The following is a 25,600-nucleotide window of genomic DNA, read 5'->3' as shown; positions in this document are numbered from 1 at the left end:
TCCGCTCATGGGACGTACCTCGCCCATTCTCCTGGCCGGTTCTGGCAATACGACCGCAGAAACCTACCCACTTCCTGGTTCACTCTTTCCACCTGCCCATTACTCTCGGGTGATAACCAGAGGTCAGGATGACCGAGACACCCAGACGCTCCATAAACGCCCTCCAAACACGGGTCGTGAACTGGGGACCTCGATCAGATACGATGTCCTCTGGCACCCCGTAGTGCCGGAAGACGTGGGTAAATAGAGCCTCCGCAGTCTGTAGGGCCGTAGGGAGACCAGGCAATGGGAGGAGACGGCAGGACTTAGAGAACCGATCCACAACGACCAGAATGGTAGTGTTCCCCTGAGAAGGGGGAAGATCAGTAAGAAAGTCCACCGATAGATGAGACCAGGGCCGTTGTGGAACCAGGAGGGGCTGTAACTTCCCTCTAGGCAGGTGCCTAGGAGCTTTACTCTGAGCGCACACCGAACAGGAGGAGACATAGAGCCTCACGTCCTTGGCCAAGGTGGGCCATTTCCCTCTAAGACCCCGCACTGTCCTCGCAATCCCCGGATGACCTGAAGAAGGTAGTGTGTGACCCCACCGAATCAATTGATCACGGACACCAAGCGGCATGTACCTGAGACCGGTCGGACACTGTGGAGGCGCAGGTTCCAACCGCAACGCCCGCTCGATGTCCGCGTCCACCCCCCCACCGGAGCCACCAACCTAGCAGCTGGAAGGATGGGAGTAGGATCGATGGACCGGTCCTCAATGTCATAGAGACGGAACAGCGCGTCGGCCTTAGTGTTGAGGGAACCTGATCTATAAGAGATGGTAAATCTAAATCGAGTAAAGAACATAGCCCACCTAGCCTGAAGCGGATTCAGTCTCCGCGCCGCCCGGATATACTCCAGATTGCGGTGGTCAGTCCAGATGAGGAAAGGGTGTTCAGCCCCCTCAAGCCAGTGTCTCCACACCTTCAGGGCTTTTACCATAGCTAGCAACTCCCGGTCCCCCACATCATAGTTCCGCTCCGCCGGACCCAGCTTCTTAGAAAAGAAAGCGCCGGGGCGGAGCTTAGGTGGCGTGCCCGAGCGCTGTAACAGCACGGCTCCAACCCCAGCCTTGGACGCATCCACCTCCACTATGAATGCTAACGAAGGGTCCATCTGCCTCGGCCGACCACCGTAAACGCACCGCCCCCCACTTCAGCAGTGAGGTAATAGGCGCTGCCATTTGGCCAAAACCCCGGATAAATCTCCGGTAGTAATTGGCAAACCCAAAAAATTGCTGCACCTCCTTTACCATGGTCGGAGTCGGCATATGACGCACGGCGTTAACGCGGTCACACTCCATCACCACCCCCGAGGTGGAAATGCGATAACCCAGGAAGGAAACGGCTCGTTTGGAGAACACACATTTCTCAGCCTTGACGTATAGGTCATGCTCCAGCAGTCGCCCAAGTACCTTGCGCACCAGGGAGACATGCGCGGCGCGTGTGGCAGAATAGATCAAGATGTCATCAATGTATACCACCACACCCTGCCCATGCAGGTCCCTGAGAATCTGATCTACAAAGGATAGAAAGACGGCTGGAGCATTCTTTAACCCATACGGCATGACGAGGTACTCATAGTGGCCTGATGTGGTACTAAACGCTGTTTTCCACTCGTCTCCCTCCCGAATACCTGAAAAAACGCGCTCCGTGGAATGATTCCACCGCCGTAGCGATGAGAGGTAGCGGATAACTAAATCCCATTGTGATCGAATTTAGACCTCGATAATCAATGCACGGACGCAGTCCTCCCTCGTTTTTCTTCACAAAAAAGAAACTCGAGGAGACAGGTGACATGGAGGGCCGAATGTACCCGTCTCAGAGATTCCGTGACATATGTCTCCATAGCCAACGTCTCCTCCTGAGACAATGGGTACACGTGACTCCTGGGAAGTGCAGCGTTCTCCTGGAGGTTTATCACGCAATCTCCCTGTCGATGGGGTGGTAATTTGGTCACCTTCTTTTTACAAAAAGCGATAGCCAAAATGGCATATTCTGGGGGAATGCGCACAGTGGAAAACTGGTCTGGACTCTCCACCGACGTGGCACCGATGGAAACTCCTATACACCTACCTGAACACTCCTCTGACCACCCCTGAAGAGCCCCCTGTCTCCAGGAAATGAGGGGATTGTGAATAGCCAGCCAGGGAATCCCCAACACCACTGGAAACGCAGGTGAATCAATAAGGTAGAAACTGATCCGCTCCCTATGATCCCCCTGCGTTACCATGTCCAGCGGAATCGTGGCCTCCCTGACCAGCCTTGACCCTAACGGTCGGCTAACTGAGGAGTGCACGGGGAAAGGTGGGTCTATCTGCACCAACAGAATACCCAACTTACGGGCGAGTCCGCAATCCATAAAACTCCCAGCTGCACCTGAATCGACTAGCGCCTTATACTGGAGAGAGGGAAAAAACGCAGGGGAAAAAATTCATAAAAACATGTGACCAACAGGGAGCTCTGGGTGAGTTTGGTGCCTACTCACCTGGGGTGGCCGAGAAGTGTTCCGCCTGCCATCTCGACTCCCCAACGCACTCCTCCAGCACCGGTCCAAAGTGTGTCCTCTCCAGCCGCAGTAGGTGCAGGAGGAGCCTCCTCCTCCAGTCCCCCTAGATGCAGCTCCTCCCAACTCCATTGGAGTTGGAGCGGGAGGGCTGGGAGGTGGAACTGACAGGACCCCCTCTGAACGCCCGCGGGCAGCTAGCAGGTTGTCCAGTCGGATCGACATCTCTATAAGCTCATCGAGGGAGAGTGTGGTGTCCCGACAAGCTAGCTCCCTGCGGACGTCCTCCTGGAGGCTGCATTGGTAGTGGTCCATCAGGGCCCTGTCATTCCACCCCGCACCAGCAGCCAAGGTCCGGAACTCCAAGGCGAAGTCCTGCGTGCTCCTTGTCTCCTGTCTGAGGTGGAACAGTCGCTCACCCGCCGCTCGGCCCTCCGGAGGGTGGTCAAACACGGCCCGAAAACGGCGGGTGAACTCCGGGTAATGGTCCCGAGCCGAGTCTAGGCCGTTCCAGACAGCGTTGGCCCATTCCAGGGCTCTACCCGTCAAACAGGAGACGAGGAGGCTCACACTCTCCTCACCCGAGGGAGTTGGACGAACGGTAGCCAGGTAGAGCTCAACCTGGAGCAAAACCCCTGGCACCCAGCCGACGCTCCATTGTACTCCCTCGGGGGGCGCGAGACGCAACATGCTGGAACCAGACGATGACATTGGAGGAGTGGGTTGTGTCATCTGTGGGGGAGCTGGGGTGGATGTCGGGAGACCACTCATCTCCCATCGCTCCATCCTCTCCATCATCAGGTCCATCGCCGAACCGATCACACGGCTGTGTGATGGAGGACGCGCTCCTCCATCGATGGAAGAGGGGTGGTTGCTGCTCCTGCTGACTCCATAGTGGTGCGGGCTTCTGTCGCAGCTTCAATAAGTAGTGAGTGCAGGAGTCAGGCGCAGAGAGCAGGGTAGTTCAAAAGATATGGATCTTTAATATTTTTTTAAAAACAGAGAGACGGTCACGCCACACACACAAGGGCGCGTAAAGTCCCAGTCCAAACAAACAGGACGAAACTGATCGGAAAAAAGAAACCACAAGAATAATCAAACACCATAAACAGAAAAACAACTGGGCCTACTGGGTTTAAATAGCCCACAACCAACCCTAAACACGAAACAGGTGCAACAAATCAGACACAACTAAATGAAACAGAAAAGGGCCGGCGACGACGACCGCCGAGCGCCGCCCGAACAGGAAGAGGCACCATCTTCGGCGGGATTCGTGACAAAATCAGCGCAATTCTCAGAGGAGAACACACAAAAACAATTATATATAATGCCAAATAAGGGTTATTTGGCTCGTAATGATAGCGGAACTCTTTTTGGTGCTACAGTATATACTGTAGAACCCTTTTCAAAGATTCTGAAAAGAACCATGTTCATAAGGTTCTATATGTAACCTTGTTTTGTGATGTAAAGAACTCTTTCCTAAGGTTCTATAAATAACCATTACCAAAAGTTTCTATACTGAACAAAAATATTAACGCAACATGTAAAGTGTTGGTCCCATGTTTCACAAGCTGCTATAAAACATCCCAGAAATGTTCCATATGCACCAAAACTTATTTCTCTCAAGTTTAACGCACACATTAGTTAATAGATAATCCATCCACCTGACATGTGGCATATCAAGAAGCTGATTTAACAGCATGAACATTATGCAGGTGCACCTTGTGCTGGGGACAATAAAAGGCCACTCTAAAATATGCAGTTTTGTCACACAACACAACGCCACAGATGTCTAAAGTTTTGAGGGAGTGTGCAGTTGGCATGCTTACCGCAGGAATCTCTACCAGAGCTTTTGCCAGAGAATTGAATGTTAATTTCTCTACCATAAGCCGCCTCCAACGTCGTGTTAGAGAATTTGATAGTACGTCCAACCGGCCTCACAACCACAGACCACGTGTAACCACGCCAGTCCAGGACCTCCACATCCGGCTTCTTCACCTGCGGGATCATCTGGGACCAGCCACCCGGACAGCTGATGAAACTGTGGGTGTGCACAACCGAAGAATTTCTTGTCAGAAACTGTCTCAGGGAAGCTCATCTGCGTGCTCGTCATCCTCACCAGGGTTTGGACCTGACTGCAGTTCAGCATCGTAACCAACATCAGTGGGCAAACGCCCACCTTCGATGGCCATTGGCATGCTGGAGGAGTGTGTTTTTCACAGGCGAATCCCGGTTTCAACTGTACAGGGCAGATGCCAGAAAGCATGTATGATGTGTGCGAGCAGTTTGCTGACATCAACGTAGTGAACAGAGTGCCCAATGTGGCGGTGGGCTAAAGACAACGAATACAATAGCATTTTAACGACGGCAATTTGAATGCACAGGGATACCATGATGAGAATCCCATTGTCATGCCTTTCATCCGCCTCCATCACCTCATGTTTCAGAATGTTAATACACTGTCCACAAGGACCTGAACACAATTCCTGGAAACTAAATGTTCCAGTTCTTCCATGGCCTGCATACTCGCCAGACATGCCACCCATTGAGCATGTTTTTGATTGCCCTGGATCGACAGCGTGTTCCAGTTCCCACTAATATCCAGCAACTTCACACAGCCATTGAAGAGGAGTGGGACAACATTGTACAGACCACAATCAACAGCCTGATCAACTCCATGCAAAGGAGATGTGTCTCGCTGCATGAGGCAAATAGTATTCACACCAGATACTGACTGGTTTTCTGATCCACGACCCTACCATTTTTTTTAAAGGTATCTGGGAGCAAGAGATTCATATCTGCATTCCCAGTTATGTGAAATTCATAGATTAGTGAGTAATATATTTCTATATTTCAATTGACTGATGTCCTTAAATGAACTGTAATTCAGTAAAATCTTTTAAATTGTTGCATGTTGTGTTTATATTTTTGTTGTTCTGTTGTTACAACCCTATTCTGGTACTACAAAATGTATATATAATTTGCATGGTGCTGTAAAGTACACTTTCTTATTAAGGTTCTCTAAAGAACTATTCTCAATTTCAAAGGTTCTATAAAAAGTTTCTGCCATATAATATTGTTTTGTGTTGAATAAAAAATCCATAGATGTTATTTTTGTGTTGGTTGACAAGTTGAATCAGGTGTGCTAGCACTGGAATAGATCAAATACATGGAATGGCAGGCTGTCGCTGAGGAGAGGTTTTGAAGAACTTTAATATCCTACAGTTTCTCTGAAACTTAGCTGAACAAGGACATGGATAAAAGCTTTTTTTCTGTGCATCGGCAGCACAGAACGGCAGCGTCGGGTAAGCTCATGGGGGGTGGTATGTGTCTCTTTGTTGTGTCTCTACATCATCTGGTACGCAATCTCTAATATTAAGGAAGACTTGATGTTCTGCTCGCCTGAGTTAGAATACCTCAAGATAAGCTGTACACCATACTAAGAGTTCTCATCTACATTGTTGGTAGCTGTCTAGTTACCAGCACAAAGCGATGCTGGCACTAAGATCGCATTGAACAAGCTGTATGAGGCCATAAGTAAACAAGAAAATGCTCATCCAGAGGTGGTGCTCCTAGTGGCCGGTAATTTTAATGCAGGAAAACTGAAATCCATCTTACCAAATTTCTACCAGTGTGTCACCTGTGCAGCTAGAGGTGAAAAAACTCTAGATCACTTTTACTCTTCACACAGATATGCTTACAAAGCTCTCCCGTGCCCTCCTTTTGGCAAATCTGACCATAACTCTATCCTTTTAATTCAAACTCAAAACAGGGAGTACCAGTGACGAGCTCGATACGGAAATGGTCTGATGAAGTGGATGCCAAGCTACAGGACTGAAAAATGTTCTCGGAACTCATCTGATGGGTTTGAGGAGTTTACCATCATTTGTATCATTTGATTTACACAACATGCCTACCACTTTGGAGATGCAAAATATTTTAAATAGTGAAACAAACAAAAAATAAGACAAAAAAACGGAAAACTTGAGCGTGCATAACTTTTCACCCCCCCAAAGTCAATACTTTGTAGAGACACCTTTTGCAGCAATTACACCTGCAAGTCTCTTGGGGTATGTCTCTATAAGCTTGGCACATCTAGCCGCTGGTATTTTTGCCCGTTCTTCAAGGCAAAACTGCTCCAGCTCCTTCAAGTTGGATGGGTTCCGCTGGTGTACAGAAATCTTTAAGTTATAACACAGATTCTCAATTGGATTGAGGTCTGGGCTTTGACTAGGCCATTCCAAGACATTTAAACGTTTCTCCTTAAACCACTCAAGTGTTGCTTTAGCAGTATGCTTAGGGTCATTGTCCTGCTGGAAAGTGAACCTCTGTCCCAGTCTCAAATTTCTGGAAGACTGAAACAGGTCTCCCCTCAAGAATTTCCCTGTATTTTGCACCATCAATCATTCTTTCAATTCTGACCAGTTTCCCAGTCCCTGCAGCATGATACTGCCACCACCATGCTTCACTGTGGGGATAGTTTTCTCGGGGTGATGAGAGGTGTTGGGTTTGGGCCAGACATAGCATTTTCCTTGATGGCCATAAAGCAACCTTTTAGTCTCATCTGACAAGAGTACCTTCTTCCATATGTTTGGGGAGTCTCCCACATGCCTTTTAGCAAACACCAAACGTGTTTGCCAGCTTCCAGCTTCCTAAATTAAGTTTTACAGAGGGCAAGATACACAAACTAATAGCATAATAGAGAAAACATGTGGATTCATATTTAGAAGCAGTGGAAAGCAGCATTGTTTTTATATATATATATATATATATATATATATATATACACAACCATGAAGATGTCTTGCTCTCAGCATTCTGTAAATTCATGCATATGTTCATATACTGTAGCATGAACATATGCATGAATTTACAGAATGCTGAGAGCAAGACATCATCATGCTTATGTGACACTTGAATGTTGGTCAAAAGGGAAATAAATTAAATAATTCGCTAGCAGGAATGACACCGATAAACAGCGTTCTTCACTCTCTGCCTGCTGAACACCTGCTCTCACCGTCGTTAACAGAGCTGCTGGAAAACAGTGGGGTCGAAGGACGCTCTCTACCGGTCTCCCCGCTAGCATTGGAGGCAGTGGAGCATCTGGACCAACTATTGAGGAATTGAACTAAACCATTCCAACGTTTCTGAAACTACCTCCCCTAACATGTCATGTTTGAAATGTTCTACCCTCTTGTGGCTTTGAGTCAGTGACTCTTATCACGGAGTTTGCTAGTTACCGACACCATGTGCAAACACAGTTTACTAGCACAGTCTTGCTCGAGCCTCCCGCCTGTTGTGTACCGGAGAAAACTGTGCCTGACAGGTAAGGAAAAATGACACTGTCAACCGATCATCCCCACCTCTCGATAGCACAGCAGACGGAAGGCTAGGGCGACACGTGTGCTAGCTAGCTTGATCGTTAGCAACACGGTGTGCTAGCTTGCTAGTTAGCCTCCCACCTACTGTGTACCATAGTCCTCCTTAGGACTAGCTAGCTAAGCAATCAGTGTGTCTGTCACTCCAGCCTGACAAACACCTGCCCTCGTCATTGTTAACAGAACTGTGGGAAAACAGTGCCCGACAGGCAGGGGAGAAGGACACTGTCAAATTAAGTGGACACTTCTGATGACGTATCGTGACGTCTGATCAGTACACACTTGCAGGGCGGAAGGAATGATTTTAAAATGGAAATTGGACGGAAATTCGTGACTCGTTCCGCGATGATTGTGTTTTCAGCCACCGGTAGCTTGTGGGTGCTTTATATGCACTACAGTCAATTATGAGTGCATGTCTGTCTACTATAATTATTAATATGCGCCTACTGTATGATAGCTAGCAAATTAATTAGCTAACTAATGTTAGCCTGCCTAGCTGGAACTTCTGAAGAAGGAAAATGTTTAATTTCTACAATTTCTGAAAGATAAGCAAACATTTTTTTTGTTTGTGCCGTCATGTGCATTAGTAGCACCATTTATAACTTATTTACATTCGTTTTTACTTACACTTGTATGTTGACTTCTCCATTGAAATGTTTTTTTAAAGTTTTTGCTGACTTTTCTTAGCTGATGTACAATCGTCGCGAATTGAATTATGGGGAGTTTCAGGCCCCGGAGTGAACATAGTTGTTTGTACACTAGCAAATACGACTAAATACAAGGGCTGAGGGGCTTACGTTGCAAACTTCCCTTGCTTGGCTAATCATTTGGACCACCCTCCAAGATGGCGACGGGGATTCCTCCAAGGGCATAAGGCGAGGGTAAGTGGAAGAGGGTGTGTATTTTAAATGTTTGGACAGCAACCACTGTCCACTGGTATATGGCTAGCTACCTAACGTTGTCGCCCCCGCCCCTTCTTCTTCTGTGGGGTTTATCGGCAACTGGAATCCAACGTTATTGTGCATTATGCCACCTACTCTACTGGAGTGCCCCTGCCTATGTCTGTCCTAAATAAAACATCTACCAATATAAGTATAAAGAGCAGGAATGCCCTGAATTTCCGTTCACAATTGCACCCTTCTCTGGAGGAATTGTGTGCTACCTGCATGAGTGACAGAGGGTGGTGCTTGCTGTGTGTGGCCTAGGAGCATAAAGCAAGCGACGGCGGGAGACAACCTGTCTTGTTTGAGCAGTGTAGAGAAGAGTGTTTTTCCCCCACTGGTGCTCCCAAAATGAAACTCCAGGTCGCACAGCTAAATTACCACTTAAAGAGTCATTATGGTTGCACATAGAACCATCACCCTTACCAAATAACTCTTGAAGAATCTTGTTTTCTAAGTGTCCAGACAGACAGGGAGAATACAGCCACAAAGGCATACATGAAAAGACAGGGATGTGAGGAACTGATGTGTGGATACAGCCCTTAGACATGGTATATTGGCCATATACCACAAACTCTTGAGGTGCCTTATTGCCATTATAAACTGATTACTAACGTAATTAGAGCAGTAAAAATAAATGTTTTGCCATACCTGTGGTATATGTTGGCCAATCAGCATTCAGGGCTTGAATCACCCAGTTTATAATCATGAATGAATGATGATGTGACCTGGATGGTCAAGTGGTTAGTGCTGCTGCTCCTGGTACACATACATACCGCTGTCACAGTAGGACTGAATCCGGCATATACTGCTCTGTGACCATTAAAATTGGATCTTTCCTGGGATGTGAGCACTGATGTATGGTGGAAAAAGTTAAATACATGTTTCTTGCCATAAATTGTTCAGTAGAAAATGTTGACATTACAAGACAGCTGCTGAAAACACCCTTAATAAGGCATCAATGCAGAGAAATCGCCATGCATGGTTTTTCAGATATACTTTCCACATTTGTGCATAGAAATGACTGCAAAACAATTCAATTGGCATTTGAGAATACATGATTCGTTATAAAGTGCAACAAAAAGGTCAGCAATAAAATAATTTGTATTTCTTTTTCTCACAATTTTATGCCATGACAGAGAGACAGTATGCTATGACAGAGAGACAGTATGCTATACCTCCAACAAGCAATGGAACATTTAGAACACTGTAATTATTCTAATTACAGGAAGGATATTCTGATAACATCTGTACTACATGTGCTAGCGTGACAGGAAGTTATTTACTATCTCCATTATGAATAAACCACTTCTGTAAAGAGGGCTAGATAATTGACTTGTAGAAACAAAATCCACTAAAGAAAATTACATTGTTTACCCCTGTGGTGTATATCGGTGGAACTTAAAAATCAATACATGCCAGCATCTCTTTCTCTCTCTCTCTCTCTGTGAAAGTTAATAAATGATTCACCTGCTCGACCATGTCCTCCCCCCTCAGCCTTTAGCCTAAGGATGAAGCGAGGCCCGGAAGCGTCTTTAAGAAGGTGATCAAGGTAGAGGCTCCCATCTACAGTCAGAATGTTGTTGGTGACTGTCAAGGCTTGGCGGTCCATTTCCCTCAAGGAGTTCAGAATAATACTGAAGGGATGCTCATGACCTGTCAGACACGACACGTGTAGATCAGATCAGGTTTTTTTTGTATAGAATTGGAAAATGCATTCACTCCCTGCTGCTACCATTTCTGTTTTAAGGATTAAAGCACAAAGGGATGTGGTAATGGCCAATATACCACAACTAAGGATTATTCTTAGGCACGACACAACGCGGAGTGCCTGGATACAGCCCTTATGCCGTGGTATATTGGCCATATACCACAAACCCTCGAGGTGCCTTATTGCCATTATAAACTGATTACTAACGTAATTAGAGCAGTAAAAATAAATGTCATACCTGTGGTATATGTTGGCCAATCAGCATCATGAATGAATGATGATGTGACCTGGATAGTCAAGTGGTTAGTGCTGCTGCTCCTGGTACACGTACATACCGCTGTCACAGTAGGACTGAATCCGGCCTATACTGCTCTGTGACCATTATCATTTGATCTTTCCTGGTAATCTATCATTAGCTTACTATCTGTTCAAATAAAACCAAAACATCGAAAGGAGTCAAGAGGCAAGAAGACAAAAATCGAAAGGAGTGATTCAATTATATGGGAGATGCATGATGAATCACAACCCCCTTATAATTACATGGGCTTAAAGAAAAAGCAAATGTTATATAAAAATGCTTGTAGTACCAGTCCTTAGCTATTTAAAAAAAAACTGAGATCACCTCATCATTTCCCAGAGTCTATTTTGTTGCTGCTCATTTAAATGTAGTCCAGTGTATCTCAGTTGGTAGAGCATGGTGCTCGCAACGCCAGGGTTTTGGGTTTGATTCCCACAGGGCACCAGTATGAAGTTGTATACACTCACTACTGTAAGTCGCTCTGGATAAGAGTGTCTGCTATAATATACTAATGAGCATTGACTAAATTATGTATTTTTCTACCAGCATTGACTTGAGAAAAATAGACAGAATAGCATGCGGTTGTATGAGACATTAATTCCAGACACACAAAGGCCCTCATGAATCCCTCTTCCGATCCCCAGGATTCCTAATATGCTTTGGTTTTGTGAGAGGCTCCTGTAGCCAGGTCGCAAAGATTACAGTTTCAAGTCACAAACACTCCATGTGAACACACTAAGATGAGTACAGACAGAACCTGCCTGACTGAAATATTGGTTTGGGTAATCCTTTGACGGGACAGAAACTATGGTCTAAAATCCAAGCCAAGTGTGCCTTCATCCTGACTGTTTTTGGAGGCGTGTTTCAGTGCATAGTGATAGTACTATCACATTTCCTCACCGATAAGAGGATATAGGGCTTCCTCTCTCCCCGAGACTACCCAGAGGCGGTAGTCAGTGGGTCTGCCCTATGGGAGTAGAAAAATTATGTTTAGGATGAAGAAAGGAACATCAGAGTAAACTATAAGCCTAGGGATGGTCAGAGTCAGGAAATTACATTGTAAAGCATAAAATGTTGTCAATGATCCTTGTGTTCCTTTTCTGATACTCTTTCTGTCTTTTCTAAAGATCTATGAGTAAACATGTAGGCTAGTAGTAGCAGAATTTGATCTAAATTCTAAAGAGTAAACCTTAAAAAAACGAAACAAATGATTTACAACAGGTGTAATATTGCAGAGCTTGGTAAAAGTAATACTAATAATGATATATTACTCTATAATTATAGTAAAATGTTTGTCCATACACATTCTAAACAGAACAGTTGGATTACTTCTAATAATAGAACAAAGACATAATTAATACAGAAATTGGTGGCAACAACTCACAGTGAGTTTAAATTGTTGGGTGAGGATCCTGATGACTTTGTCAACATCACATGTATTGTCCACATTCACAGTCGTCTAGATTAAAACACAAATAATTCCTTCATAATTTTATAGAATTGGAAAATATTTTCTGAGGTTACTTGAATAAATGTTATGTTATAAATAGTCATACATGTAATCATATTTAATTTAGAATGTGAACATTTGGGGAAAATAATAAGCATCTGAGAAGTAGCAGTAGTTGTAGATGAGTGAATTCTCTTACCATTGCACTATTTCCAATGTCCACGAGAACAACCTTCATGGTGAGATTACTGAGATATTCCACTTCCTTGGATTTGGTGATGTGCCTGTGCCAAATAGCATATATTAGTGCTAATGTGCATGCATCAGATAGGTATCAGATAGGTACAGTACATAATCCTATACATTTAATATCAGAAGTCATTTTCTATATTGTACATCTGGGTTTTGTAAGTATTTCCTTACCATTGTAAAGTGGAAAACCACTTCTCCTTTGACTCCGATGAACTGATAGGGAAAACAAATGCCATCTTTATTTCCCTAAAATAGGAATTTAATTAAATGTCAAGTACTAACCAAAAATTATTAGATTGGTGGAGCCTACCTGAGAGTTACCACGTAATTGATGGTAGGCCAGCCAATGACAAAGGAGTTCTTTGAGCACAGTTTTCTCTCTGCAACCTCTTCCATGCAGGAAGCCAACCATATCTCACACAGCCTCACTCTCTCCTTCCGTTTGCGGCTTGTGGAAGACCTGCAAGACAACAGGGTAAATACAACAATATCAGCAATCTATCAGGACAAATGCAACAGTAATTGCAATCATCAATTCCACTTTATATTTTCCTTTTGTTGAAGTGCCCCTCTCGTCCTAAGATACATCTGTACAATTTACATAATGGAGAAAATGATAACTTCTATCAAGTCATTGTTAGTTCTCATCTATTCTATTCATCTTGTTCAGTAAGTGAACATAATTTTTATATGCTGAGGACTAACTTTGATTTAGCGATGATGAGTGTGTCACTGAAGAGGAACAAGTGTCTCTCCTGGGTCTGCAGTCCAGTGCTGAGCTGCACGTGCTCTTCCATCACAAACTCTGCACTCTGGGATGTTAGGTTCTGGATCAGCGCTGCTCTTGGTGATGGGACTGGGACGGCATCCCTAAAGACAAAAAACACTCTGTAAAGGGGGTATCATGTCTCTGGCAATGAGACATGATACTGGACCTTGTTTCCCATCAAACATGCATTTACAATACGTTCATCACATCACATCACACAAAAAATACACAGGGGTTACATACAGTGCCTTCAGAAAGTATTCATACCCCATGACTTGCAGTGCATTCGGAAAGTATTCAGACCCCTTCCCTTTTTCCACATTTTGTTGTGTTACGGTACAGCCTGAATTTAAAAGGGATGAAATAAAAAAAGATTCTCACCCGTCAACACACAATACCCCATAATGACAAAGTGAAAACATAATTTTACAAATGTTTGAACATTTATTGAAAATGAAATACAGAAATATCTCATTTACATAAGTATTCACATCCCTGAGTCAAAACATGTTAGAATCACCTTTGGCAGCGGTTACAGCTGTGAGTCTTTCTGGGTAAGCTTTGCACACATGGATTGTACAATACTTGCACAGTATTCTTAAAAAATATATATCTGTCATGTTGTTTGTCGATCATTGATAGGCAGACATTTTCAAGTCTTGCCATAGATTTTCAAGTCGATTTAAGTCAAAATTGCAACTAGGCAACTCAGGAACATTCAATGTCGTCTTGGTAATCAACTTCAGTGTATATTTGGCCTTGTGTTTTAGGTTATTGTCCTGCTGAAAGATGAATTTGTCTCCCAGTGTCGGTTGAAAAGCGGACTAACTAGGTTTTCCTCCAAGATTTTGGCTGTGCTTAGCTCTATTCTCCATTCTCTTCTCCATTAATTTATTTTTAAAAACTCCCTAGTCCTTGCCAATGACAAGCATACCACAATGCTTGAAAATATGAAGTGGTACTCAATGATGTGTTGTGTTGGATTTGTATTCAGGACATAAAGGATTGCAATCACACATTTTTGGTTACTACATGATTCCATGTGTTATTTCATAGTTTTGATATTTTCACTATTATTCTATAATGTAAAGTAAATAAAGAAATAAAGAAAAAACCTTGAATGAGAAGGTGTGTCAACTTTTGGCTGGTACTGTATATACAGTGCATTCGGAAAGGTATTCAGACCCCTTTTTCCATATTTTGTTATGTTACAGCCTTGTTCTAAAATTGATTAAATAAATATACATGCAATACAACATAATGATAAAAGAAAAACAGGTTTTTAGAAATGTTTGCAAATTTATAAAAAATAAAAAACAGAAATACCTTATTTACATAAGTATTCAGACCCATTGCTATGAGACTCAAAATTGAGCTCAGGTGCATCCTGTTTCCATGTATCATTCTTGAGATGTTTCTACAACTTGACTGGAGTCCACCTGTGGTAAATTTAATTGATTGGACATGATTTGGAAAGGCACAGATCTGTCTATATAAGGTTCCACAGTTGACAGGGCATGTCAGAGCAAAAGGAATTGTCAGTAGAGCACCGAGACAAGATTGTGTCGAGGCACAGATCTGGGGAAGGGTACCAAAACATTTCTTCAGCATTGAAGGTCCCCAGGAACATAATGGCCTCCATCATTCTTAAATGGATGAAGTTTCGAACCACCAAGACTCTTCCTAGAGCTGGCTGCCTGGCTAAACTGAGCAATCGGGGGAGAAGAACCCAATGGTCATTCTGACAGTTCCCGATGGTCACTCTGGTCTGATGAAACCAAGATTCAACTATTTTGCCTGAATGCCAAGCGTCACGTCTGGAGGTAACCTGCAACCATCCTTACCTTGAAGCATGGTGGTGGCAGCATCATGCTGTGGGGATGTTTTTCAGCGGCAGAGACTCAAATACTAGTCAGGATCGAGGGAAAGATGAACGGAGCAAAGTACAGAGAGATCCTTGATGAAAATCTGCTCCAGAGCACTCAGGACTTCAGATTGGGGTGAAGGTGCACCTTCCAACAGGACAACAACCCTAAGCACACAGCCAAGACAATGCAGGAGTGGCATCTCTGGACAGACCTGAAAATAGTTGTGGAGTGTCGCTCCCAATCCTACCTGACAGAGCTAGTTCAGATAGAGCCTAGGCCAATTCAGAAAAGCCTCTGAATTAGCAGTGAGTGATCAACAGTATCTAAAGCCTTTGACAGGTCAATGAAGAGAACAGCACAATGTAGCCTTCTATCCATACAGTTAACCTCATAATTTATAACTGTCACGTCTGCTCCCGCAGAGGGTGCCAGGTTGCCCTGCATCACGCACTCTTATCATCCATTATGCACACCTGCCTTCCCTCGTCACGCGCATCAGTGATATTGGACTCACCTGGACTCACTCATCACCTGTTATTACCTCCCCTATATTTTGGGCAGCAGGGTAGCCTAGTGGTTAGAGCGTTAGACTAGTAACCGAAAGGTTGCAAGTTCAAATCCCTGAGCTGACAAGGTACAAATCTGTCGTTCTGCCCCTGAACAGGCAGTTAACCCACTGTTCCTAGGCCGTCATTGAAAATAAGAATTTGTTCTTAACTGACTTTCCTAGTTAAATAAAGGTAAAAAATTAATAAAAATTCCCCAGCTCTGCATTGATTGTGTTACTTGTTTGCTGACGCTGTTCCATGTCCGTTATTTATTAAATGTTTGACTCCCCGTACCTGCTTCGTCTCTCCATGTGACAGAATGCAGAAGCCAACACACCAAGCATCGGAGAGTACTGACGTTCTGGTTGGTATGGTGTCATCGGCTCTGGGTGCCTAAGCCAGCCCGTCGAGCTTTCATGCCCCGGCTGGCTCGAGAGGTCTCTTTACCTCAGTTGGCTTGGCGGCTTCCCATCCCACGTCACACTCCACCGGATCTTCAGGCTCCCTCTGCAGCGGGATCGACAAGCGTCTTGCCTCAGCCGGTTCGTTGGGCTCCCATGCTCCAACTGGCTTGCTCAGCGCCCAGGTCTCAGTCGGTTTGCCCAGGTGGGACTCCTGGTTGCACCCCAAGAGGAGGGGGGGGGGGTTACTGTCACATCTGCTCCCACATCCCCCCCCCTCACTGGGTTCCTCTTAATGCAAGACAATGCTAGACCTCATGTGGCTGGAGTGTGTCAGCAGTTCCTGCAAGAGGAAGGCATTGATGCTATGGACCGGCCCGCCCGTTCCCTAGACCTGAATCCAATTGAGCACATCTGGGACATCATGTCTCGCTCCATCCACCAACGCCATGTTGGTGTCCAGGAGTTGGCGGATGCTTTAGTCCAGGTCTGGGAGGAGATCCCTCAGGAGACCATCCTCCACCTCATCAGGAGCATGCCCAGGCGTTGTAGGGAGGACATACAGGCACGTGGAGGCCACACACACTACTGAGCCTCATTTTGACTTGTTTTAAGGACATTACATCAAAGTTGGATCAGCCTGTAGTGTGGTTTTCCACTTTAATTTTGAGTGTGACTCCAAATCCAGACCTCCATGGGTTGATACATTTTCTTTAAAGTCACAGAGGGCTATTGAAAGAAACAACACTTTAAACACTTTTTTGAAGAGTTTGACATTTGGATCCTTTGCTCCGGACAAGGGTAATTCCAAGCATAAAGCTGACACGTAAATGACTAATATTGAAAGTATTTAGAAAATTCCCCAAACAAATCTTTTCCCTATAAAATATTAAGCTCAAATAATGCAACAAAATATTTTTTCAATTCTACAAATAAAGTTCTCCTGCCGGACAAGGATTGTCCAGACTTTAAAGAATCCCTAAGCTAATTTCCTGTCATTCGAAAGATTTTTTTCATGGTTTATGACGTGTTCATATGCTATCTGGGCCCCCAAAAGCTTGTGCGGGGTGTGTCCTATGCCAGTGACTACAACTCAGCTACCAGTACCACCTGGGACTACCAGCACACACAAAGGTGTCAAATGACAATGATTGAGTTAGTATCAATGTTGAAATGTCTATGATCATTGCTGCAAATACAGAAGCATGTACTACAGTGTTCATGACTATGAGACAAAAAAGGGCACAGTGAGGGAGGGAATCTAAATGTCTACAGAATTAAGTGTCGATTAATAGTGATCTTTTGTAAACAAAGCCATCCAAAAGGTAGATGGAGACTAAATTATCTTCATTTCTTTTGTAGGAGCTAATCCGAGATGGCAAGAGCCCTACAGGCCGTATTTCACAGGGGTTGTTTTTGTTACTCCTCACTATTTAGCTGCTGTTACCATGATAGAGAAGCTCTGAGACCAAATAAAGGCAGGAATTCTTTGCAGATGGCAGCGCTAAAGACCTTGGGACTGTGGAGTGCCGTGTGCGTTATGCGTCACTGAGACAGTGAGCTAGAGCAGGGCTTGGAGAAGAGAGGTTCAAACATGGAAACAAAATGCTAGCCCTTCCACAGCTCAAGAGCAGTACAAACGTCATTGGAAAAACTAAATAGATTAAAATGAGAGAATAGTAAACCACATCCATAGGCTATCCATAGGTCGTATAGCTGCAGGAAGTAGTTGTGGGGGGTGTTTAAAAAATGTTTGCCGGTGCTACAGACATTTATATCAGTCCACTAATACAAGGACTAGTAAAGGCCCAGTGCACTCTGTTTTGGAGAAGAAAAAAATTATAAGAATTGCATGTTTTAGGGGGTACTGCAGCACCCTCAGCACCCCTACTTCCCATGGCATATGCATTCTTATGCTGTACACTAACAAAATATACTGTACCAAATCATATCCAGTATAGCATAATGTCGTTCAATAACTCATGACAACATAATCCTGTCACCAGTCTGCTTCTAGTTTGCTTTCTTGGTAAATGCAGCGACAGGGCCTGTGCAAAGCTGCCAGTAATACAAATATTGTATCACTGAACAATTACAATGGCTGGAAAAATGTACATTTTCCTGTCAGATGAGACCGTTATTATGGCTGAACCATGAGTAAACACAATCAGTCACTGACATGAGAAAAAATGGAGCTATGAAAACAAATACACAATATATACAAAAGTATATGGACACCCCTTTCAAATTAGTGGATTCGGCTATTTCAGCCACACCTGTTGCTGACAGGTGTATAAAATCGAGCACACAGAAATGCAATCTCCATAGACAAATATTGACAGTAAAATGGCCTTACTGAAGAGCTCAGTGATTTTTAACATGGCACAGTCATAGGAGGCCACCTTTCCAACAAGTCAGTTGGTAAAATATCTGCCTTGCTAGAGCTGCCACGGTCAACTGTAAGTGCTGTTATTGTGAAGTGGAAACGTCTAGGAGAAACAACAGCTCACAGTATGGGACCGCCGAGTGCTGAAGTGCGTAGCGTGTAAAAATCATCTGTCCTCGGTTGCAAGACTCACTACCGAGTTCCTTACTGCCTCTGGAGAAATGTCAGCAAAATAACTGTTCATCGGGAGCTTCATGAAATGGGTTTCCATGGCTGAGCAGCCTCACAAAAATCTAAGATCTCCATGCACAATGCCAAGCGTCGGCTGGAGTGGTGTAAAGCTTACCGCCACTGGACTCTGGAGTGATGAACCAACGATTCACCATCTGGCAGTCTGATGGATGAATGCTACCTGTCCCAAATGGTCTGGGGGTGTTTTCATGGTTCAGGCTAGGCCCGTTTGTTCCAGTGAAGGGAAATTTTAACGCTACAGCATACAACAACGATTCTATGCTTCCAATTTTGTGGTAACTGTTTGGGGAAGGCCCTTTCCTGTTTCAGTATGACAACGCCCCGTGCACAAAGCGAGGTCCATACAGAAATGGTTTGTCGAGATCGGTGTGGAAGAACTTGACTGGCCTGCACAGAGCCCTCACCTCTACCCCATCGAACAACTTTGGGATGAATTGTAACGCCGACTGTGAGCCAGGCCTAATTGCCCAACATCAGTGCCTTACCTCCCTAATGCTCTTGTGGCTGAATGGAAGCAAGTCCCTGCAGCAATGTTCCAACATCTAGTGGAAAGCCTTCCCAGAAGAGAGGAGGCTGTTATGGCAGCAAAGGGGGGACCAACTCCATATTAATGCCCATGATTTTGGAATGAGATGTTTGACAAGCAGGTGTCCACATACGTTTGGTCATGTAGTGTAGCATGAGTAAAAAGGGAAAACAAGTGTGCAGACAGACAGACATATGGTTTGGCATTATTCATATGGCTGACCTCCTGTGGCCCTTTGGTTTGCTGAATGCCTTTGTGATGGCTGATTGGCCAGAATGTCTTCGCTGAAATGATGTCCTCATTTTCTGTGAGAAAAACATAGATTTTCCAATCAGGGATGAATTAAACAGATCATTCATTCATGGAGCCAAAAGTGGCTTGGTAAAGGGGTAGTTCCTCCAAATTAACAACAACAGATGATTCCCTACCGTGAACATAGTCTATGGAGAGACTGTTTACATTTAGGAGAGACAGTACATTTACATTTTAGTCATTTAGCAGATGCTCTTATCCAGAGCGATTTACAGTTAGTGCATTTTGTTATTATTTCATTACACATGACCAACCTTCAAAGCATTGGATTGTGTTTCATAATGACTTGGTTTGCAATGACCTTCATCTATCTAATTTTACCAAGGAGAGCCTTGATTTGACCATGTACTGTAATTTATGACAATGCAGCAGGAAAATAAGTTTGCAGTCAGTGGCGGAGAAGTAAAGAAATATGATCTGCAGACTACATTCTCTCCTGGCTATAATTGAGAAAATATACGCATGAGACATCATACTGATGGAATTTGTAGTGAAGTCCAGCAGTCATGGTAAGCCTGATGTCTTTGATGTCTTGTAAAATAGTTAGTACCAGGAATTGATATCTGTAGGCCTACTCGGTACATGGTTAGTCATATATTTTTCTCATCATCCATGTAGGCTACTGCATCTCATAAAATACAATACAATATAATTGTAGCACTGCATAAATAAAATAAATAAACATGTTTTTTACATAAGTGATGGAAAGCAGAATGTGGTATAGTTGCATCTGTTTCCTGCCTCTGCTAGGCAGCTGGAGGGTGAAGGAAGCCCTATCCACCATATCAGTATTATTAGCCTTTGGGGTAGAGCTACACAATGCTGCAGGGAGGTTCTAAACTCCTCAATATTGAATCTGTGTGGTTGAGATATTGTGTTATGTGCTGTGAAAGTATTTTCTATGGTATTGTAAATCTATTTACATTTGATTTATTCACCTTTATTCACCTTTTGTTACATTACAGCCTAATTCTAAAATTTATCAAATATATTTGTTTTCTCATTAGTCTACACACAATACCTCATAATGACAAAGCAAAAAAAAAAGGGTTTTATAATTTATTGCAAATGTATAAAAAAAATGTTTTATTTTTGAAATATTTCATTTACATAAGTATTCAGACCCTTTACTGTGTACTTTGTTAACACACCTTTGGCAGCGATTACAGCCTTGAGTCTTCTTGGGTATGACGCTACAAGCTTGGCACCCGTGTATTTGGGGAGTTTCTCCCATTCTTCTCTGCAGATCCTCTCAACCTCTGTCTGTTTGGATGGGGAGTGCACAGCTGTTTTCAGGTCTCTCCAGAGATGTTGGAATGGGTTCAAGTCCGGGCTCTGGCTGGGCCACTCAAGAACATTCAGAAGCTTCTCCCGAAGCCACTCCTGCGTTGTCTTGGCTATGTGCTTAGGGTCATTGTCCTGTTGGAAAGTCGCCCCAGTCTGAGGTCCCGAGCACTCTAGGGCAGGTTTTCATCAATGATCTCTCTGTAGTTTGCTCCGTTCATCTTTCCCTCAATTCTGACTAGTCTCCCAGTCCCTGACGATGAAAAGCATCCCCAAAGCATGATGCTGCCACCACCATGCTTTACCATAGGTATGGTGCCAGGTTTCCTCCAGACATTGATGCTTGGCATTCAGGGCAAAGAGTTGAATCTTGGTTTCATCAGACCAGAGAATATTGTTTCTCGTGGTCTGAGAGTCCTTTAGGTGCCTTTTGGCAAACTCCAAGCGGGCTGTCATGTGCCTTTTACTGAGGAGTGGCTTCCGTCTGGCCACTCTACCATAAAGGAATGATTGGTGGAGTGCTGCAGAGATGGTTGTCATTCTGAAATGTTCTCCCATCTCCACAGAGGAACTCTGGAGCTGTCAGAGTGACCATCGGATTCTTGGTCACCTCCCTGACCAAGGCCCTTCTCCCCTGATTGCTCAGTTTGGTCGAGTGGCCAGCTCTAGGAAGAGTCCAAACTTCTTACATTTAATAATGATGGAGGAACCTTCAATGCTGCAGAAATGTTTTGGTACCCATCCCCAGATCTGTGACACAATACTGTCGTCTCGGTGCTCTACGGACAATTCCTTTGACCTCATGTCTTGGTTTTGCTCTGACATGCACTGTCAACTGTGGGACCTTTATATAGACAGGTTGGTGCCTTTCCAAGTCATGACCAATCAATTGAATATACCACAGCTGGACTCCAATCAAGTTGTAGATACATCTCAAGGATGATCAATGGAAACAGTATGCACCTGAGTCGCATAATAAAGCGTCTGAATACCTATGTAAATGTGAGAAAAATATATATAAATATTTTCTGAATGGTGTTTTCCTATTTTGTTGCATTACAACCTGTAATTTAAATGGATTTGTTCTTGGATTTCAATGTAATGGACATACACAAAATAGTCCAAATTGGTGAAGTGAATTGCAAAAAATAGCTTGTTTCAAAAAATTCTACAAAATAAAAAACGGAAAAGTGGTGCGTGCGTATGTATTCACCCCCTTTGCTACGAAGCCCGTGAATAAGATCTGGAGCAACCAATTACCTACAGAAGTCACATAATTAGTTCAATAAAGTCCACCTGTGTGCAATCTAAGTATCACATGATCTCAGTACATGTACACTTGTTCTGAAAGGCCCCAGAGTCTGCAACACCAGTAAGGGGCACCACCAAGCAAACGGCACCAGGAAGACCAAGGAGCTCTCCAAACAGGCCAGGGACAAAGTTGTGGAGAAGTACAGATCAGGGTTGGGTTATAAAAAAAATATCAGAAACCATGAACATCCCACAGAACACCATTAAATCCGTTATTAAAAAATGGAAAGAACATGGCACCACAACAAACCTGCCAAGAGAGAGCCGCCCACCAAAACTCACGGTCCAGGCAAGGAGGGCATTAATCAGAGAGGCAACAAAGAGACCAAAGATAACCCTGAAGGAGCTGCGAAGCTCCACAGTGGAGATTGGAGTGTCAGAGCTGGGTTTTACGAGTGGACAGAGTGGACAGAAAAAAACAGCAGAACCCATCCAACTTGAAGGAGCTGGAGCAGTTTCGCCTTGAATAATGGGCAAAAATCACAATGGCTAGATGTGCCAAGCTTATAGAGACATACCCCAAGAGACTTGCAGCTGTAATTGCTGCAAAAGGTGTCTCTACAAAGTATTGACTTTGGGGGGGATGAAGAGTTATGCAGCTCAAGTTCAGTTTTTTTATTATTATTTCTTGTTTGTTTCACAATTAAAAATCTAATCCATTAACATGTTAATTAAGTGAGGATAATACATTGAGACTGCCATTTTTGATATGGTTCTTTCAGGAAGTGTTCACACCCCTTGACTTATTCCACATTTTGTTGTGTTACAGCCTGAATTCAAAATGGATTAAATTGATATTTCTCACCCATCTACACACAATACCCCATAATGAGAACATCATTTTTTTGTTGTTGATGAAATTTTTGCAAATTTATGGAACTTTCAATACAGAAAATCTGATTTACATACAGTAAGTATTCACACCCGTGAGTCAATACATGTTTGAATCACCTTTGGCAGTGATTACAGCTGTGAGTATTTCTGGGTAAGTCTCTGAGCTTTGCACACCTGGATTGTAAAATATTTGCCCATTATTCTTTAAAAAATTCTTCAAGCTCTGTCAAGTTGGTTGTTGATCATTGCTAGAGAGACATTTTCAAGTCTTGCCATAGATTTTCAAGCTGATTTAATTAAGTCTGTAACTAGGCTACTCAGGAATATTCAATGTCATCTTGGTAACCAACTCCAGTGTATATCTGGCCTTGTGTTTTAGGTTATTGTCCTGGTGAAAGGTAACTTTGTCTCCCAGTGTCTGGTGGAAAGCAGACTGAACCAGGTTTTCTTCTCGAACTTTGCCTGTTCTTAGTTCTTTTCAGTTTATTTTTATCCTAAAAAAACACTCCCTAGTTCTTGCCGATGACAAGCATACCCATAACATGATGCAGACACCACCATGCTTGAAAATATGAAGAGTGGTACTTAGTGATGTGTTGCGTTGGATTTTCCCCAAACATAACGCTTTGTATTCAGGACATAAATTAATTTCTTTGCCACATTTTTTGCAGTTTTACTTTAGTGCCTTATTGCAAACAGGATGCGTGTTCTGGAATAAAAAAAAATGTAATTTAGTTTAGTATTGCGGAGTAACTACAATGTTGTTGATCCGTTTTCTCCTATCACAGCCATTAAACTCTTTCATGGTGAAGTCCGTGAGAGGTTTCTTTCTTCTCCGGCAACTGAGTTAGGAAGGACGCCTCTATCTTTGTAGTGACTAGGTGTAAAGGTACACCATCCAAAGTGGAATAGTCAATGTCAGCTTTAATTTTTTTTACCCATCTACCAATAGCTGACCTTCTTTGCGTAGCATTGGAAAACCTCCCTGGTCTTTATGGTTGAATCTGTGTTTGAAATTCACTGCTCAACTGAGGGACCTTACAAATAATTGTATGTGTGGAGTACAGAAATTAGTTAAACACTGTCATTGCACACAGAGTGAGTCCATGCTACTTATTATGCGACTTGTTAAGCTGATTTTTACACCTGAACTTACTTAGACTTGCCATAACAAAGGGCTTGAATACTCATTGACTCAAGAAATTTCAGCTTTACATTTTTAATTCATTTGTAAACATTTCAAAAAAATATAATTACACTTTCGTATTTTGGAGTATTGTGTGTAGGCCAGTGACACAAAATCTCAATTGAATACATTTTAAAAACAGGCTGTAATAACACAAAATGTGTAAAAAGTCAAGGGGTGTGAAGGCACTGTACATCTACATTGTAGGACATGTTATATAAAAGCCTGATACAGCTTTCAGCTTGGTTTAGAGAAATGAATACAAAACATTATTCTACATTCTAAACATTAATCAACTCTTTGACAAATAACTTTGATGATGTACGTGCATCCTAACACACATACACACACACAAACAATGATTTGAGATTGCACAGTACCTAATGTAGAAAGTGAAAGAAAATGAAGTAAGAAGAACTTACCTTCTCCTTCTCTGGAATCCTTGACTCATTGCAGTTTACTTTGGAGTGGGAGCCAATGCTTTGTTGAGGGGTCATCTTTTTAAGCCCAGCAGGTCACAAACACAGTCAGTGTAATGTCCCGGTGCACTTCGATGCTGCCGTTCACTACAGAGGAAAGTTTTTAAAGGTAGCAAAAAATCATAGTCACACTTTGTTTGACAAAATAATTTGTTTGTACTGAGAGCCCTTTAGAGTGGTACCGTAAGAGGCACCCTTTTCCTGCCCTTTCCCAAATCTCACTGCTTTCTGAGCTGGGCCTCCCTCTTTCCACCCCACTGACTAAATAAGGATATCCCATCCCAGTCTCCTCACACAGTAGCCAGTGTGCAGCACACTGAGGATGGGGCAGACAGTCGGTCAGGAGGACCTTCTCGGGTTACACTTTATTATCCAGCCTTCACCCAGGGGGCAGTAAGGAGCGAGTTGTGGTGAGTTGAGGCTGCACAGTGCTCTCAACCTCTTCCTGTGGTATGACTGAGGTTGGAGAGGATTCAAGTTCCTAATGCAACAGGTACAGCTTATAGTGTTACACTAGTACAGTCCATTAAGGTTGGTTGGCACATAAACGACGTGTGATTGTACTAACGTTAGGCCTACATTTGACGTTCATCAATGCATCAATTGAAATATAGAAAATGTATTGTAGCTTGGTATCCCTTACAGAAAAACCACATTTCACATGTGGAAAATCACACGATTTCACATGAAATTTCACATGTGAAACCATGTGTATTTTGAACACTTCACATGTGGTCACCAGAAATTCCCGTGTTTTTTCCATAAAGGATCAAATAATTTATTCCCAATTTAAGTTTACACTAAAGTCAAAATTAACAGTATATTCAATGTTAACAACAAACTAAACTTTCCAAGTAAACCTTAGGCAAA

The 25,600-nt window shown here is 43.4% G+C and overlaps 1 protein-coding gene across 3 annotated transcripts in view; it reads right to left on the bottom strand.

Moving 5' to 3' along the window:
- The window catches only part of arhgap20b (Rho GTPase activating protein 20b), a 35,460-nt gene extending 10,431 nt beyond the window's left edge, over positions 1–25,029 (bottom strand). Inside the window, exons 1-9 of one of the 3 annotated variants that reach the window (XM_020464671.2) lie at positions 24,674–25,029; positions 19,547–19,629; positions 13,280–13,444; positions 12,885–13,034; positions 12,746–12,787; positions 12,522–12,606; positions 12,257–12,331; positions 11,773–11,839; positions 10,334–10,519 (exon numbers count right to left, since the gene is read on the bottom strand). In XM_020464671.2, coding sequence (XP_020320260.1) covers positions 10,334–10,519; positions 11,773–11,839; positions 12,257–12,331; positions 12,522–12,606; positions 12,746–12,787; positions 12,885–13,034; positions 13,280–13,444; positions 19,547–19,629; positions 24,674–24,748 — 928 coding nt within the window. In that variant the 5' untranslated portion in view covers positions 24,749–25,029. Of the gene's footprint in view, positions 1–10,333; positions 10,520–11,772; positions 11,840–12,256; positions 12,332–12,521; positions 12,607–12,745; positions 12,788–12,884; positions 13,035–13,279; positions 13,445–13,610; positions 13,656–19,546; positions 19,630–24,673 lie in introns of those variants that run through there. The other 2 variants (XM_020464672.2, XM_020464673.2) reach the window with 2 other exon arrangements.
- Between the last annotated feature and the right edge of the window lie 571 nt (positions 25,030–25,600).

Source organism: Oncorhynchus kisutch, linkage group LG28, assembly GCF_002021735.2.
Source record: "Oncorhynchus kisutch isolate 150728-3 linkage group LG28, Okis_V2, whole genome shotgun sequence".
NCBI classification, from domain to species: Eukaryota; Metazoa; Chordata; class Actinopteri; order Salmoniformes; family Salmonidae; genus Oncorhynchus; species Oncorhynchus kisutch.
This window is presented reverse-complemented; position numbering and strand designations above follow the sequence as displayed.